We start from the raw sequence: 18,090 nt of genomic DNA on the forward strand, positions 1-18,090 counted from the left end.
TTCAGGCTCCCTGCTTCTCCTAGGCCCCAGTGCCTCAAGGCACTGTAATGTTGGCGTATCCGAGGTTATCATGGTCAGGTCATCTGAACTACCTGGACTCTCATACCCTCTCCAAGGCTGACCGTAGAGTAAGAACTGCTGCCCACCTCCAACACAGACTCATGTGTTTGGCCAGGTATATTTCTCCTCGGTGACTGTGTGTTTGGAGTTTGGATTTTATTGTTGTTTTTCTTGATGTTTTCAATATGAAGCAGTGAACTCAATGGAGACAGGAGGGCTTTATAAAGCCCTTCCAGTCAGACCCACTATCTTCAGGTAATTGGATTGCAAATGGCATGGTGGGAAGGTACCATTTAACACATCAAGGCAGATCATAAAATGCCATCCCAGGAAAAACGGTCCTTTACTTTTTTCTGCCTAGCTTCCAGAGACCCTCTAAACCTGTTTTACAAACAAAACCATAAAACTCCATGTAACCAAAGACCTAGGTCCCAGAAACTTCAGTGAGATTGAGTATCCCCTGTAGCTTTACTTCAAACCACAGCCCCATCAGAAACTGACATTTAAATGCAATTTGCCTTTTTCCCTTGCTGTACTCATTTTTCTGTATTTTCATGTAATGTATAAGCTCAGGGGACCAATGATGATTGTTAATGTAGAACAAGTAATGATATTTGTACTGGAAAAGGCAACTATTAGTACAAAAAAAAAAGAAAGAAAGAAAGAGAAGCAAAAGCTATTAGGTCTTACACGTCCCTAAAAGACAGAGTTATCTTCAAGTAGATTTAAGGAGAAATACCTCTGAAAGGGTTTGATTTCTTTAAAATGTTTTTTCTGTGCACCCCTACACCAGCATCCTCAGTCCTACCCGAAGATGTTAATGTGGTTGATACTTCTTTTCTTAACAAAGAGGAACAACATTCAAGGGATGAGATGATGGGGGGGTGGGGTGCGGTGGGCAGGGGTTGGAAAAAAGACCAGCTCAATACAACTGTTTTGTGACTGTTCTCCTCTTAGACACGTCAGGGCAGAGTGACAGTTTTGAAAGGGCTTGTCAGCCAGCTGGGTCACAGATGGAAAGTTAAAATGACCTTCTAAGGTCAAACTTTGCACAGCTATATAATGCAATGAATGGGTCAAATTGTGCCCACAACTTCTGTCAATAGGGACACATAAAGCGCACACCCATCTCATTGACCACAGTGTATTTCAGTGAACAGAAAAGCTGCATTTGTGGTGGTGCTCACTGCCTGAATTTTGATAACTTCATTTTCAGCTTTAATAGAAATATAGTTTGCTGCAGCCTAGAAGGACTTTGAGTCCTCTGTCCCTCAGGTAGACAGGCTGGTGTTGCATCCGCATAATTTTTTAATATTTTAGCATTATCTGCATGTCATATGGCACCGAGTAGAAATTAACACTTAAGCATTGCTAATTTTAGGCATCATACTGAACACATTAGGATGAGATTTGCTGTCTCAAAGAAAGGCAAGGGGTTCTAGGAAGTTTGTTGCCTGTTGTTGATATGGGGTTGGTTGGTTTTTGAAAGAGAGATGCTTTCAAAAAAAAAAAAATCTTTCTCCAAAGTGTCATAAAGCGCAGCATGTAATTTAAAACCCATTTGGATAATTGACTGATTTGACAAAAAAACCACCTCAGAATTAACCTATATATTAGAATCAAGGAATGATAAGATCGTATACACTTTGCTATTTGATAGGTGTCTCATAAGGGACTAGAGCGCCTATCTACCCTCATGTTTCTGTAATTTAGATTTCTTTGTTTAGAGCTGTGATGGGGGGGGGGGGTGCGGAATAAAGCTTTACAGAAACTCCCTGAGCTGATTGACAAGCCTGTTTTCAAGAAAAACTGCTGCGTGTAATATTTTGTTTCATAGCAAAATGTGTCAACGCATTTGGCTTCCTTCTGACTGTCTTTTGAAATATTTTATCAGGTCTCATCAGAGCCAGAGAAGGAACAAGAGACTTTAAATCAGAAGAGCATCATGGAGCCTCTCCCGGCAGCAGATGTGAAGAAAAAAATGGAAGGGTACCAGGATTTTGCAGCGAGACCCCTGGGGTCTAGGGCAGACCCAGAAAAGGACAATGACATAGATCAAGGTGCCGACAGTGAGAAGGTGGTGGAAGAGGTGGGAGAGAAGGGGCCTCCTCCTCCACTCCCGAGTGCCCCTCCGGCCCCCGAAAGGGGTCCAGCCCCTGTCCCCGGGGCCGGCAAACAGCCACTCACCTCTCCCAGCGCTCTTGTGGACTCGAAACAAGAACCCCAGCCCTGCTGTTTTACAGAGAGCCCTGAAAATGACCTCCAAGAAGCGCCCTTCCCTGGCTTCCCCACCACGCAGCCACCCCTGGCAAACCAGAATGAGATAGAGGATGACAAGCTACCCGCAATGGCGGATTACATTGCCAACTGCACCGTGAAGGTGGACCAGCTGGGCAGCGATGACATCCACAATGCCCTAAAGCAGACCCCGAAGGTCCTCGTGGTCCAGTCATTTGACATGTTCAAAGACAAAGACCTGACTGGGCCCATGAATGAGAACCACGGGCTCAATTACACCCCTCTGCTCTACTCAAGGGGCAACCCAGGCATCATGTCCCCACTGGCCAAGAAGAAACTTTTGTCCCAAGTCAGTGGGGCCAGCCTCTCCGGCAGCTACCCCTATGGCTCCCCACCCCCTTTGATCAGCAAAAAGAAACTCATTGCCAGGGATGACCTGTGTTCGGGTTTGTCCCAGGCCCACCATGGCCAGAGTACCGACCACATGGCCGTTAACCGGCCGTCAGTGATTCAGCACGTGCAGAGTTTCAGAAGCAAGCCCTCGGAGGACAGAAAGAGCATCAGTGACATCTTTAAGCATGACAAGCTGGGTCGATCAGATCCCTACCGCTGCAGTCTCTCCAAGCATCACCTTAGCCCCCTTGCTGACTCCTACGTCCTGAAGCAAGAAATTCAGGAGGGCAAGGAGAAGCTTCTGGAGAAAAGGGCGCTCCCTCACTCCCACATGCCTAGCTTCCTGGCTGACTTCTACTCCTCTCCTCATCTCCACAGCCTCTACAGACACACTGAACACCATCTTCACAACGAGCAGACAGCCAAGTACCCTTGCAGGGACATGTACAGGGAATCAGAAAACAGCTCTTTCCCTTCCCACAAACACCAAGACAAACTCCACGGGAATTATCTCGCGTCGCTACATCTGCAAGACAAAAAGTCGGCCACGGCGGAAGTGCCCACGGATGATCAGCCGACGGACCTGAGCCTTCCCAAGAACCTGCACAAGCCCACGGGCAAGGTCCTGGGCCTGGCGCACTCGGCCCCAGGGCCCCAGGAGAGCAAGGGCGCCCCCCACTTCCAGGTCCTCAACAGCCAGGGGCGAGACTGCCACCCCAAAGCCTGCCGGGTATCGCCCATGACCATGTCGGCCCCTAAAAAGTACCCCGAATCGCTCTCCAGGTCGGGAAAACCTCACCACGTGAGACTGGAGAACTTCAGGAAGATCGAGGGCATGGTCCACCCCGTCCTGCACCGGAAATCGAGCCCCCAGAACATTGGCGCCGCGCGCCCCATAAAGCGCAGCCTGGAGGACTTGGACCTCGTGATTGCTGGGAAGAAGGCGCGGGCGGTGTCGCCCCTGGACCCATCCAAGGAGGCCTGTGCGAAGGAGAAGGCCTCGGAGCCGGAGAGCGAAGGCGGCAAGGCGGCACACAGCGCGCACTCGGGGGGCCCATCGGAGGGCCACAAGCTTCCGCTCTCGTCCCCCATCTTCCCAGGTTTGTATTCCGGGAGCCTGTGTGGCTCGGGCCTCAACTCCAGGCTCCCGGCCGGCTATTCCCATTCTCTGCAGTACTTGAAAAACCAGACCGTGCTTTCTCCACTCATGCAGCCCCTGGCTTTCCACTCGCTTGTGATGCAGAGAGGAATCTTCACGTCGCCGACAAATTCTCAGCAGCTTTACAGACACTTGGCTGCGGCCACACCTGTAGGAAGTTCGTACGGGGACCTTTTGCACAACAGCATTTACCCTCTAGCTGCTATAAATCCTCAAGCTGCCTTTCCGTCTTCTCAGCTGTCGTCCGTACACCCCAGTACAAAACTGTAAGCCCAGAGCTGCACTCCTTACCCTGGGGGTGATGGCTTATAGAATTAGAAGTCAGTATTTCTTCTAATCCGGGGGTAAGATCAGTCCCAGCCAAAGGGGCTGAACATGCCGAGAAGGGAGGTGAACATACCTGATTTTTCCTGGGACGACTCCAGCCTTGGCTAGTCGGTCTCCAGCCCCTTCCAACCCAGATGCCCTGGCGCCTAGATGGTTCCCTTTGCATGTGGGTCTTGTGAAGGGATTTTTGTGTATCCAGGAAGAATTTAGAGGACCCCGTCTTGAGGATGGTCAGGAACAATCTGGGCAAAAAAAAAAAAAAAAAAAAAAGAAAGAAAAAAAAAAAAAAAAAAAAAAAAAAAAAAAAAAACAAAAAAAAGAAAAGAAAAAAGGGGGAGGGGGCAGGCGTTTCAAAGGAAGGGGCATGGAAGACTGGCAAACATTTGCCAAGGGATGCCCCTCTTCCCACAAAACTCTCCAAGTTTCAATCAATGCAATGTATAGTGAAACTTCAGTAGATCTTTCATTTTGACACTATTAAACAATCCAGAGAAGTAAACACTGTTAAAATGACTGTATATATTTGCTTCTTAAAACTACCCGTATCACTGTTTGCTCACCTAATTTATATACAGGTAGTTCCATTTTCTCCCGGTTCCTTCTTGTCCTTTTTTTTTTTTTTTTTTTTAAACAGTATCGCTTTTGTTTGCAGGTCTTTTGTTTTGTTTTATTTTGTTTTGTTTTGTTTTTTAAAGGCTGACTGACTGTCCTAGTTGTTGATGTGTGTTTGTAATTTTTCCACATCTTATCATTTTGAGCAGCTTTGGGTGGTAAAGTTATTGTTTACAAATTGAAGCAACTGATTCTAGTGGAACAAATGAAAAAGAAACAGTTGAGCACACAATAGTGCAAAGAATGTTCCTTTGCAGATCCGCAACTTAAGGATTTTGTTCCTCATAAATGGCATAGTCGAAAGAGCTTATACACTGCTTACCCGGCCAAATGCTTTGCTTTGAAGTATTGGGTTATGTGAAAATATCGAGCATTGTCCTTACCTTATCTAGGCTGTGAAACTGTCCTACATACCAGAGGAATCATAAAAACAAAAACCTCACTGGCAGCAAGCTGCTGAACAACAAGAGTCTAGAGGACATATTTGTGGGCTGCGCAGATATTTTAGGAATTTCAGAAATTAGAACAGAAGCCAAAATGATTTACATTGGTGTTGGCACCGATCCTTTTAAACAGTGTGGGAAAGGGGGTTGGGGAAGAAGAAGGAGCCCCACTATCCGGAAGAAAAGGAGCAGCTGGAGGCCCGGGCACCTGATACCTTCTCTGGGTCGCGGTCTTTTGAGTAATAATAGGTAGTCACATGGCCTTCATCAAGTTGGTTTCTTGTTCTCAAGAAGAGCCTCCCAGGCCACATCTCTGTGGGATAATTGGCATCCTGGATTACCCATTTCAAAAGAAAGCCCTCTTCTTTGGGTTTATGGGGCGTTAGTTTTGGGAGTATGCACGCACATCTGGTGGGTCGTGTCATGTTTTTAACCACCTGGCAAGACAGTCCACTTTACGATTTTTTTTATTGTTGGAAGAAATGGCCAAGTTGTTCAAGCAGTCAAAAGATGTGGAGAATGTGTATGGTCATTCTCGCCACTTTATTCCATGCGCTGCTGGGATGTAACATCGAGGTGGATGCATTTTCTAAGTGTGTTAAAAGTCAGTCAATACAGAGTGGATTTTCTTTCCAAGTCCCATCCCTGCTGATAAGACTGCTTGGGTGAACTCCCCAGCCAACCTTTCCCTCCCCCAACACTACCAGTAGACATTAGAACCACAGTTAACCAGTCCTTTACCTCTGAGATATTTAATTCTATGAAAATTTTGATGACAATTTTCAACTTCTAAATAGGTAACTCGACTGCAAAATAATCACAACTGGTAAACAAGGACACTGCGGCTCTTAAAGCCATGCATGCCATACATTTGTATTGAAGCGTCTCCATGACATGAAGCCAAATATTCAATGTAACATACTTAATATCCAAAGGTGGAAACAAAAGAATGTAGAGATCTAGTGTTAAGAGTTCCATTTGCTTCAATTAATTATTTACCTTCCTGTGGAATTTTACATATATATATATATATATATATATATATATATATACCATAGATAGACTAGTAGAATATAGATTATAAATGTGTGAGTGCAGATTATCCTGCTATTGCACAAGATGGAGGGGGAAAAAATCTCAATTCCAGCTGGCAAATTGCTAGCCAGGACACATATAAGCAAGTTGCACTAGATTGAATGGTCACAGAATCAGAGGCCATGGAAGAAAAAGGAAACTCCAGTGTTTCTGCAGCAGAACACGGGCTAGACCCTAGCACATGGTCTCTAGGAGTCTGTTTCTCAAAGGAGTGGGGGCCGTCTGTCCCTGGTGGAGCTCACCTATCCGTTTGGAATATGGGGCATTTGTTTTCCCCGCTACAATGATTTCAGTCTGGTTTCATCATGTTGGAATTCGATCACACCATTTTCAAACAATGTTAACATAGTCCAGCTTTTGTTTTCCTCATCTCTTCCGAGAGGAGACTCACTGTTTCTGTCTGAGGAAGCTCATACCCTCGGCAAAACATCAGGACAAATAAAGAGAGATGGGGGTATACATTCCCAACAGAAGCAGTGTGTTATTTGTTTTAAAACTCCGAACAGAGATCTTGGAAATCTTTCAAAAAAACCATTGAATTCTTCATTGGCTGAGAACTACATTTTAAAAAGTCTTAAATAGGGCTTTGTTTGCATTGTTTGAGTTCAAGGGGCCTTATTACTGAATGGAATTGCCCAAGCCTTTCTTTGTGCAATCAAAGCATTGTTATTGGTAGTTTAGTAAAGGAAACTGTGGAATCTAATTGGCAATGGAGTCATAAATCTATTTACTGAGTGTGGCTTCCAAGAAATGTTGCAATTCAAAATAGCACTAAGTCCGTGATTTACTGGACACTTGGAGATTCTAAATAATATTAAAAAAAAAAAAAAAGAAAGAAAAAAACCTTTCCATGCAACTTCTGGTTTAACATTTGGCAACTTAAAAAAAAGAGAGACAGAGAAAACAAAACAAAACAAAACAACAACAACAACAAAACCCCAGCCCAACTGAGATTCAGAATTAAGTATTCTTCTAGTAAGTGATTGGAACTTGTAATATTTGCCACAGGACTGACTTATTTATTTACTAGCTAGAAGCTCTTAAGTTCACTTGTTTATCAGGGCATATACAGAAGGGTTTATTAAAACTCAATGTTGACTTTACAACTTTCTGACCTGGTGCATGAATTCTCAAGTACTGTATTTCACTGTGTTGGTGTGTCTGATGGAAATTTCGAGGTGATCCCACAAAAATATTTTATGTAGTGTGCCTTCAAAGAGAACCATTTCTTTCTCTTCACTTGTTGTCCCACAAAGTCACATTTGGTGGTGGTCAGCCAAGTCCCATCTGGTCCAGTTTTACTCTTGTCCCAGATTGAAAGAGAAATGGGAACAAGTTTGCCCCAGTGAGACCCACACCATTGCAATGAGTATCTTGAGCACTTAAATTCCAGTGTTGGCTGTTGATGTATTTGATATTCTGCTTGTCTCCCCATGGTTGAAATATGTCTGAAAATAGCAGCATAATCTCTTGGCTGTTTATACTTTTTTAAACTTTCCTGTGTTGTAAATATTGTATACTTTTGGTGATTCCAGCTATGTAACCTCTATGCTCTGTAAGGTGATTATTTGTATATAGCAACATGGCCCAGTGATATTACATAGTTTCCCAATGGAGAGGTTATTGAGTAACCTTTGCATTAGTTTAAACACTACCAGAAGAATGCTGAGCCAAAACTATAAACACTCAATTTTGTATGTTTTCCAAATTGTACTTATTACTGCTTTTGATACTGTATTACGTGCCAATAGTTTCCCAATCACATAGCAGGCAAGAGATATTTTGTACTTTTTGATCCACTGTAATATTTAATAAAAAATGTTACTATCTGTTTCCTTTCGGGTGTGAGCAATCTGTTACTTCTTCCTGAGGAGTCCTGTGGCCTCAGGACTTTTTTGCACCCCGTTGTCGCCAAATTGGATAATAGCGGTGATGATGATGATAATTGGTAATGGTGATGATGGTGTCTACTTTGTTGGGAATTTGCTGGGTGCCCAAGTGACATACAGTCTTCACACCCACGCGTGAATACAGGTACGCCTGTTTTATTGATGAGAAAACTAAAGCTTAGGGCAATTTGCCCCAGGTCACCTAACAAACTGAGTTAGGATTTGAACCCAGAGCTCTTAAGTCTATGACTTCCTTTGTATGCCACGCTCCACTCCTGGCAGATAACAAAAGTCACTGTCTATTTACTTGGTCAACAAAGATTTACTCATGCCTGAACTGCCGGGCTTAGTGTTAGGAGCTGGGAATACAATGGTGAGTAAAAGATAATATTGTCTCTGGAACTTATAAATCTTATGAGAAACAGTTAATCAAGTAGTCAGTCATATAAATACAAAACCTTGACCTGACCTAGTTCCCAGGGAGAGGAGTATGGTAACAAAGTGATACATGAAGAGGAAGTGGTGATTCAACTTCTTCATGTGAAGAAGGAGCATGAGTTGACCAGGTGAGAGGGAATTGGAAAAAGAGGAGTCCAAACACAGGGCACTGCATGTGCAAAGGCCCGGCAGCAGGGACAAATTTGGTTTATCATAGGTATTAAAAAAAAAAAAAAAAAAAAACCTGCGTGACAGAAGCATAATTGACAAGGTCCAGGGCATGAGGTTGAGGTGAGGTGAAAGAGTATAACAGGGGCCAGTTAGGTAGAACATAACAGACCAGGCTGAGCATTTTGGTCTTTTTCCTAAGCAAGAAGAGGTTTAAGCAGGGAGGTAATGTGTTCAGATTTCTTTTGGTGTCGCTGGCTGCTGTGTGAAGGCAGACTGTGAGCAATCTAATACCAAGATGGCAGTCATTTCAGTTGGGGTGGTGGAATGGTAGAGTGGACACCATTCAGAGATGGTTAGAAAGAAGGGTGAAGAGACAGCAATGGATTAAATGGGACAATTGATGGATACTCAGGGAGGGGTGAAAAGCTAGGCAAACAGCGTATTCTGACTTGTGCTGATGATGGACAAAGATTTCTGATCTTTTGTCCCCTTAATCCTCTGCCTTCAGGCTTCCCCCTGGTTTTGCTCAGCTTATTATTAGTTGAAATGAGGCATTCACAAAGTAGTACCCTATGTGCTCCCTTCTTAATGGAGATTAGGGCAGGGGAGAAGGTGGACAGTCTTTGGTGAGGGTCTTGCTTTACAACCCCCACCATCTGGTCAGGATGGACTCGGAATAGACAGGAGAGAGTAATCTGCTAGCAAGCATGTGGCCACAACTCTGAGGGGGATTAAGGGTGGGGAAACACATATATTTTTATAAAAGACACTAGAACCTTTTTCTTACCATGGAAAGGACCCTGCTCACCCTCTCAGACCAGCAGGAATTACAGCAACATGTTCTGGGCTACTCCCTTTTCTTGCTGGCTATTATCCCTCTGTTAATCCAAACACTCCAAACACAGGACCGGTAGCCTCAGGGTCTCCTTGCCTTCACTCTGATTCATGTGTATTTCACCATATCATGTGAACTGCTATGAGTACATAAAAAAAAAAAATGTTCTTCCATCTATGACACATTCAGCATTTATAGATCTGATACTTGAATCATACACAACAGGAAACATCATGATAAGTTATCTATTTTTACCAGGCCTAGCTGGCAAATACTGTTGGGAAGGAGGGTGCTTTTGCTAAAGATGTCACTCATAGTGCAAAAGCAATGAAAATGCCCAATGATTTATTCTAGGAAAGTGGCCAAAGTTGACAAATGTTTGAGGGCTGATAGTGACCAGGAAATGGGTGATCATTTACAACAACAAGTATATAAGTGGCAGGAGGCAGGAGTGGGGTGAGGGGTGACCTCTGGCCAGGAATAATGTGAAAGAAAGCATAGTCTTCAAGCTTGGCCTAGGGAGTATAGTAAATCATGTTAATTTAGGCTTTGCCAATTCAGAATTCCTGGATTTTGGAATCTCCAGGCTAAGTCCTAGGATAAAAAACATTCCAAAGTATTTGTTTAACCTGCTTAAAAGAACGAACTATTTTTAATCATGCTAGCCATAACCCTAGGCATTCAGCCAACCGAGGAAGGACAAGGTGATCTGTTCCCTGAGGCATCCATACAAGAACTAGTACTATTTTAATTATTGTTGAAACTCTTTCTAGAACAGAACTGTCCAGTGGAACTTCCTGGGATGATGGAAATATTTTATAATTCAAAGCTTTCCAATACTGTAGCTACCCACCAGTGTGGCTACTGAGCCCTTGAAAGGTGCCTAGTGTGATGAAGGAACTGACTCTTTCATTGTATTTCATTTTTATTCATGTAAATTTAAATAGCCCCCTGTAGCTAGTGGTTCCTACGTTGAACAGCACAGCTCCAGAAGGTCTAATTGGTTAGTGTTCACATACAGATGGACTCTGTTACAGATAGGTCAATATCTGCATATAAACGTTAACATGAACACTAAAGCAGTCCACATTGAGTCTTTTCTTGGCAAAACTTCGTTAATCAGTTGGGGGTGGCTACAGATTTGACACTATTTTTCGCTCGGGATTAACACATCACAGGCATTTAAATACTTAACTGAATGAACTAATAAAGCATTGAGAGGGCATTAAGAAAGAAGTCTGCAATTACGGCATTTTGTAATCCAGTCCTGCTTTTTATGTTAAATCTGATTGTGTAAGGCTGGAGCACAACTTCCAGAAAGTCCCTGCAATGTTTGTGTGGCCGTGTTCAAGCCATGCTGCTTCACCCCTTGGGAATTTGAAATTGACTCTGGACACCGGGAGAGCATTCAGCATGAGGGAGATTATCAAGAAGAGAGAGAGGGGCCCAGGGACCAAGTGTGGAGGAATCCATGACAAAATATTTTCAGTGTCCTGGTCTCTGTACCTCAGACCTGGGTATGTCCCTTTATTTCTCCTTTACACATAATGAAAACAACAAACACCCAACGGTGTACAGTGAGAACTCCATATGTTTTATGCTTTAAATGTTTTGTTTTGTTTGTTGGCTGGTTGGTTGCTTGGTATTCATTCATTCCATCTTCAAGGATCCCATGAGGTAGATACTGTATTTATTCCTATTCTATAGTTGAGGGAAATAAAGCCATCACTGAGCTTTTTGATAACCAATCAAAACGGGCAGGTTTTGGGGCGCGTGGGTGGCTCAGTCTATTAGGCGTCCTTCAGCTCAGGTCATGATCTCACAGTTCATGGGTTCGAGCCCCACGTGGGGCTCTGTGCTGACAGCTCAGAGCCTGGAGCCTGCTTCGGATTCTGTGTCTCCTTCTTTCTCACTCCCGCTCACACTCTGTCTCTGTCTCTGTCTCTCTCTCTCTCTCAAAAATAAGTAAAACATTAACAAAAACAACAAAACGGCAGGTTTTTCTTACTGTGTGCAACTCTTCTCCTGCTTCCTGCCACCCTGACATAGAAATTCAAGCAATCAGCCAAAAATGTCACATAACACCCTAAAGTTGTTTGTCAATTAATGAGGCAAAAAAGAGAGAAGACATCAAGAAATAGTATTATAAAAGGGGAAAAAATGACATATTTTTTTTAATTATTAGAGGACAGCATTAACTTTAAGCTTATACATTGGAAAAGTTAGATGAAAGGAGCCATTTTCTACAAAGCTAGAAATGAACAAAAATTTCCCAAGAAATATAAAACTCAAATAACAACTGAAGATTTGATCAGGTGTCGCATAGTTCTCCACAAAAAAGCACCAGGCCAAGATGGTTTTAAAAACTGCGTCAGAGAATTGAAAAAGAGGAAAACTACTCAGTTCTTTTTGTGGGTTTATTTTGACCTCATTAACCAAACTCAAGAAAGGACGACAGTGAAAGAAAAAAAGAATACAGATCAATCTCACTTCTAAACCAGATGCAGCAATCCCAAGTAAAATATCAGAAAAATATAAAAATTTCTGTTGATAAATGTACATCCGTATTCACACACATAAATACGTCTTCTACATATATGTGCATGCACAATATACTAAAAGGATGTACGCATTTGAAATGTATTAAAAGCAGTATTCTACCATGCCCAAGAAGGGTTCATCCTAGAGATGTCAAGTTGGTGAAACATTAAAACTCCTATTACTATAATAACATATGAAAGCCATCTGGAAAATGATTAAGGTGGGTGGAAACCTGGCACAGTACACAACAATGCACAGATGAATTTCAAAGAAGAAAACGTGAGAGAATTGTTCTATACTCCCGGAGCGGGGAAAGCCATTCTAACTGTGGTTCCAAATTCACAAACTATAAAAGATGACTACCTATGTAAAAATTGAATTTCTATGTGCAAAACATAAGCAAATTCAAAATGCAAAGTTTACATTGCCGATAAATACTGCAATTCACATCAAAAAGGGCTAATCTGTGTAATGTATAAAGAGCTCCTAGAAATCAGGAAGGAAATGGGCAAATGGCAGTAAAACGTACAAATCTTAAGGGTACAGTTCAATGAACTTTGACGCATGTGCACAGCCATATGAGCATGACCAAGAACAAAATATAGTATACCTCTATTTTGGCAGAATGTTTTCTCATGACACTTTCCAGTCAACTGACCTGCTCTGACCCAAGAGGTAATCACTGTCCTAATTTCTATCATCGAATTTGTTTTACTTGCTTTTCACCCTCTTAAAAATTCGGAACACAAAGACATTTACCATCACGTCATTGCTTTTATTTAACATAGTACTCTAGGTCCTATGCACAGTGGTATGACAGGGAAAGGAAATAAAAAAGCGTAAAGTTTAGAGAGAAAGAAATAAAATTGAAAATTTTCATAACAATATGATTATTTATCCAGAAAAATCCAAGAGAATTTACAGATAAATTTTTATAAAGAATGAGAGAGCTCAGTACATTTGCTGGGTGTAAGATGAAAATACCCCAGTCCATAACATTTTTATCTACCAGCAACAATGGAAATGATACTCAAAAAAAAATTCCTTTCAGAGTAGCAATAAAACCAAAAGTTACCTAACGGTAAATTTAACAAAATGACTTGGAAAGCAATTTGGCAGAATCTAGTAAAGCTGTAGATGTGCTTACTACAAACTCAGCAAGAACACTTCTAGATGTATGCAGAGAACCTTCACAACTTGTATTAAAAGGGGCGTGTTGCAACGTTGATTTTCCTCACACACAGAGGGACACAGAGACACAAAACAGAATAAAATTCCATTAATGAAGAAAGGGTAAATAAGTATATGGAATAATACACGGTAGTTGCAATTTTTTTTAACTTTTTAAATGTTTATTTTTGAGAGAGAGAGAGAGCGCGCACATGCACGCACACAAGTGGAGGGAGGGGCAGAGAGGGAGACAGGCTCAGAGGCTGTGAGATGTCAGTGCAGAGCCCAACATGGGGCTTGACCTCACAAGCCATGAGATCATAACCTGAGCCGAAGTCGGAGGCCTAACCAGGCACCCCTACAAGGCCAACTGTCTATGCATCAATGTAAAGAATTGATGAAAAACTTAATGTTGAGTGAAAAAAAAAAATTACAAAAAAGTTCTCATAGTATAAGAATTAAAAACATAAGTAAGGTAATACTGTAATGAATATATTTAATGAATGTATAAAGACATAAACAGCAGCACATCAACATCAGATTATTTACAGGAGGAGAATCTGATGGGGGAAGAGGAGGCCTTTTACTGCCTGTGAAATTTAGTTCTTTTGACATCTGAGGCAAGATGGCAAAGGTTAACATTCACTGAATTTAAGTGGAAACAAAGTAGGGATGTACTATGACACATTTTGTGTATTTGAAATGACTCCTACTTTATAAAATGAATTAATTGACACATAACACTGCACGTGGAGTAAAGACATGTGGGTTTGCAGCCTCCAAGCCTCAGTTAACTCATCTGTAAACTGGGGATAAGTCCAGCCTGGTCTCCCGTCAGTGTTGTCGCTATATGAAAGCACTTCACAAGCAGGGAATCTCCGTGCCGCTAACATCACTACTGATGCTGATGGGTGGGATCGCTGTGCATCCGACTCCAAGGTCCATTCTCACGGGATGTATCAAGTCTCTTCTATATGGGTTCCACACGTCAGCCCCTCGCCCAGAGCCTCAAATGCTTTTAGCCCACGTACCCCCATAACACCCTGGAGAGACAGACACAGGCATACAAAGGCTAAATGCATGACCCAAGGCTCCTGGGGAAGTGAGTAGTAGACACAAGGTTTGAACCAGGCCCAGCTCATTCCAGCACCTCAGCTCTCCATCACTGGGTGGCTCCTTCCCAGCTCAGGCTGGTCGGTGTTCAGTATTCGCACAGATACCTCCTGAAACTCGCTTGTGTTGTCAACACTCCTTCTTACTTCCTCTCTTCCTACCCACCCCATCTACCTTCAGGGCAAGGTGGGATTTTTTTCCTGGTTGCCTAATACAGAGAAGGATGAGGGTCTGGAATCTCCTTAGTAGGGCTCAGATCTTCCATACAGCACATATTTCTGTCCCTAAGCCCTTCCCTTCCGTTCTCCTCCTCCTGGGGTCCCTACAGCCAGCCCTCCACCTCAGACCCGGGTGGGGCCAGCAAGCACTTATTACAGTGGTGCCTGTGGGTTGAATGAGAGCACCAAATTTGCAGATTTCAAGAACATGTTGGGACTGATTTCCAACTTTGGCTTCTGATCTGTGTACGGGTGGGACACTGCTCTGTGTGGAACAGCAAACAGGCCTGCCCAGAGCAAGAGGGTCAGGATCCCATGGGTGGGGGTGTCCACACTTTGTCCTGGGAAACTGAGGCTGCAAAGTAATGGGACTAGTTTCCATGAGCCAGGAGGATTCATTTACAATTCCTCCTCCCCCTCTCCTCCTCCATGTATGTGTGTGTGTGTGTGTGTGTGTGTGTGTTTGTGTAACCCAGGTACTGTGCTAAGTGCTGCCACATATATAATCTTCTCATAACAACCCTCTGGGGTTATGTTATTTCTTCTTTACAGATGTGGAAACTAAAGCTGAGAGAAGTTAAACAACTTGCCTAAGTTCATCTAGAGCATTTATGGCAAAGCTACAATTCAAGCCCAGACCTTCTGGCTTCTAAGAGCATGTCTTAGTCCATCATCCCTTCTATTTCACAGAGGACCGAATGGGAAGATGTTTCACTGTATAGTAGGAAAACATCCTACTGACTTCTTTAATCCTTGAGGTCCCAACCATGCTCCCTCACTTTTGACATGTCTGATTCCTGAAAGATGGCCACTCCATCCATGTGTTTAAGCCAAGTCATATCCAGGAAGTAAGTCAAGCTTCCATTAATTTGGGGAATATAAGGGAACCAAGGAGCAATGGTCTTTACCAGGTTTAGCATCTTCTTAAGTAAGCAGCTTAGATCTGGGGATGTCAATGTTGGTGGATGAAAAATGGACTGTTTGCATGCTCTGAGTTAGTGACCTTGTGAGAGTAATGTCTGTTGATCCTTTGTTGCAATGCAAACAAGCCACTGAGTTCTTCATACACCTTGTTTCATTTTTCCATTAAAACTCCTTGTAGATGAGGAAACTGGAGCTCAGAAAGGATAAGTAATTTGCCCATAGTCATCCACCTACAGCGAGCACTGTGACTATGAACACGACAAATGGCTGTCGTGTCTGAGCGCCCAGCCTCTTCCCTGAACTGACCCAGTAGGAACTCACCTCAGGATTTCCACTTTTGCCGCTGGGCTCTTGATGGGAGTAAATGTGAGGCCTGCATCCGGGCACCTTGGGCTCTCTCTGTATGGTCTCTTGGAGACTGCTCTTTCCCAACTTCTTTAGATCTATCACCCAAACTTTGGGAAGCACATCTTTGGGAAGTTCATTTATTGATTGATTGTATATCCAGGCCCTGTGGCCACACACACAGTCGGCAGCATGTTTGTACTGGGCCATTTCCTCTGCTGGCCTGTAGTCCACCGACATGTCAGTAACCTTTCATCGGAACCTGGTCTTCTGTGTCCTGCCTCTTGTGGGTTACATAGAGGAACCCACAGAAAGGTGTAACAGATAGCGTTCCTCCATCCATCTCAAACTGAGATACGCTGATCCCCACAGAGAATATTTTGGGAGAAAAAAATCCTCATCCATAAAATAACATCATTGGGAAGCTAAATCATTATTCATCTTTTAAGTTAAAGATGGAGAGTTTAAATCTCTTGCCGTTCACAAAGGCATGGAAAGATTATGGCCTTCTATTGTCCTAATTTACTCCATCATTAAAAAGCAACATTATTTTCATGCTGAAAATCACATAGATATATTATGTAATCAAAGGTAGAATTCTTCTGAGGGCTAAGATGAAAACCAAAGACGTCAGAAATACCAAATCTGGGGGCGCCTGGGTGACTTAGTTGGTTAAGCTTCCAACTTCAGTTCAGATCATGATCTCACAGTCTGTGAGTTCGAGCCCCGCATCGGGCTCTGTGCTGACAGCTCAGAGCCTGGAGCCTGCTTCAGATTCTGTTTCCCCCTCTCTCTGCCCCTCCCCTGTCCACTCTCTCTCTCCCTCAAAAATAAATAAACATTTAAAAAAAAAAACCCAAAATACCAAATTCGCAGCAGGCTGCTTTCAGCTGCAATCCAACAAATACTCACTACATGGCCCCCATGTGTCAGGCATAGTGAAGAACTCCCAGTTCTTCAGCTGCCCAAGGCAGCCCTTCTCTCTTTCTTCTGGAGCTTGAAATTTGGCGAGGAAAACAGAGGTGAAAGCAGTATTTCTAAGTGTGCTGAGTATTACAAGAGACAACAAAGAGCTGTGAGAGCATAGGCTAAGGGGAATGGTAATTTCAATTAAGATTAAGGGAAGGTTTCTTGCAGGAAGTGACTTTTAAGCAGAGATCTGGGAAGAGATGAATAGGGAAATAAGATACATGAAATTTCACAAACAAGACAGCATGGAATGTTCTAGGAACTGAGAAAGAGCAGAACGGTCTGTGGTTGGGGTGAGGAAGCAAGACTTTTGGGGTCCCTGATTGAATAAGGAAGTATAAAAAGTACTGACTCAGTGTGCAGCAACTATAGCACAACCTCTCATATGATAGAACATCAGGTATTAGTCAGACAAATGACAATATCCCCTTTGGGGATAATTTACATTCTAAAAGACAATGCCAGGCCCAGAAAACCTGAGAAAACCGCTGGAAAACAACACGAAACAGCAAGAGAATTCAGATATGAGTTGCAAAGTAGATACATAAAACCAGTAGCATTTCCTAAACCATACTTGTTAGAAATTGCGGTAAAAGAAAAGATCTCATGTAAAATAGCAGCCATAAAGAATCTTAGACATGAATGTAACATGTAATTTTCAAAGGTTTTATTTAAAAACACTTTAATAATCTATTGACAGACCCAAAGATGGCTTAAGACATTGAAAGACAAACTATTGTCTTTGATGGGAAGATACCAATTCTTCCTAAATTAATTCATAAATTGAATGAAATTCCAATTTAAATGGCATTTATTTTTTTAGAGAGAGAGTGTGCACAAGTGGGGGAGGGGCAGAAGGAGAGGGAGAGAGAGAGAGAATCTTTTTTTTTCAATATATGAAATTTATTGTCAAATTGGTTTCCATACAACACCCAGTGCTCATCCCAAAAGGTGCCCTCCTCAATACCCATCACCCACCCTCCCCTCCCTCCCACCCCCCATCAACCCTCAGTTTGTTCTCAGTTTTTAACAGTCTCTTATGCTTTGGCTGAGAGAGAGAGAATCTTAAGCAGGCTCCAGACCCAGCACAAAGCCCAAAGTGGGGCTTGATTTCACAACCGTGAGATCATGACCTGAGCCGAAATCAAGA

At 42.8% G+C, this 18,090-nt stretch overlaps 1 protein-coding gene across 2 annotated transcripts in view; it reads left to right on the top strand.

Annotated features, from left to right (window-relative positions):
- Nucleotides 1–8,161, top strand: part of ARID5B (AT-rich interaction domain 5B) — a 182,323-nt gene extending 174,162 nt beyond the window's left edge. For both annotated transcript variants that reach the window (XM_040485129.1, XM_040485130.1), the window contains one exon: nucleotides 1,955–8,161. In XM_040485129.1, the coding sequence (XP_040341063.1) occupies nucleotides 1,955–4,120 (2,166 nt within the window). In that variant the 3' untranslated portion in view covers nucleotides 4,121–8,161. The remainder of the gene's footprint in view (nucleotides 1–1,954) is intronic.
- The last annotated feature ends 9,929 nt before the right edge of the window (nucleotides 8,162–18,090 follow it).

The sequence above is a fragment of the Herpailurus yagouaroundi genome, unplaced genomic scaffold (assembly GCF_014898765.1).
Source record: "Herpailurus yagouaroundi ecotype Mexico unplaced genomic scaffold, PumYag 163, whole genome shotgun sequence".
In the NCBI taxonomy this organism is placed as follows: Eukaryota; Metazoa; Chordata; class Mammalia; order Carnivora; family Felidae; genus Herpailurus; species Herpailurus yagouaroundi.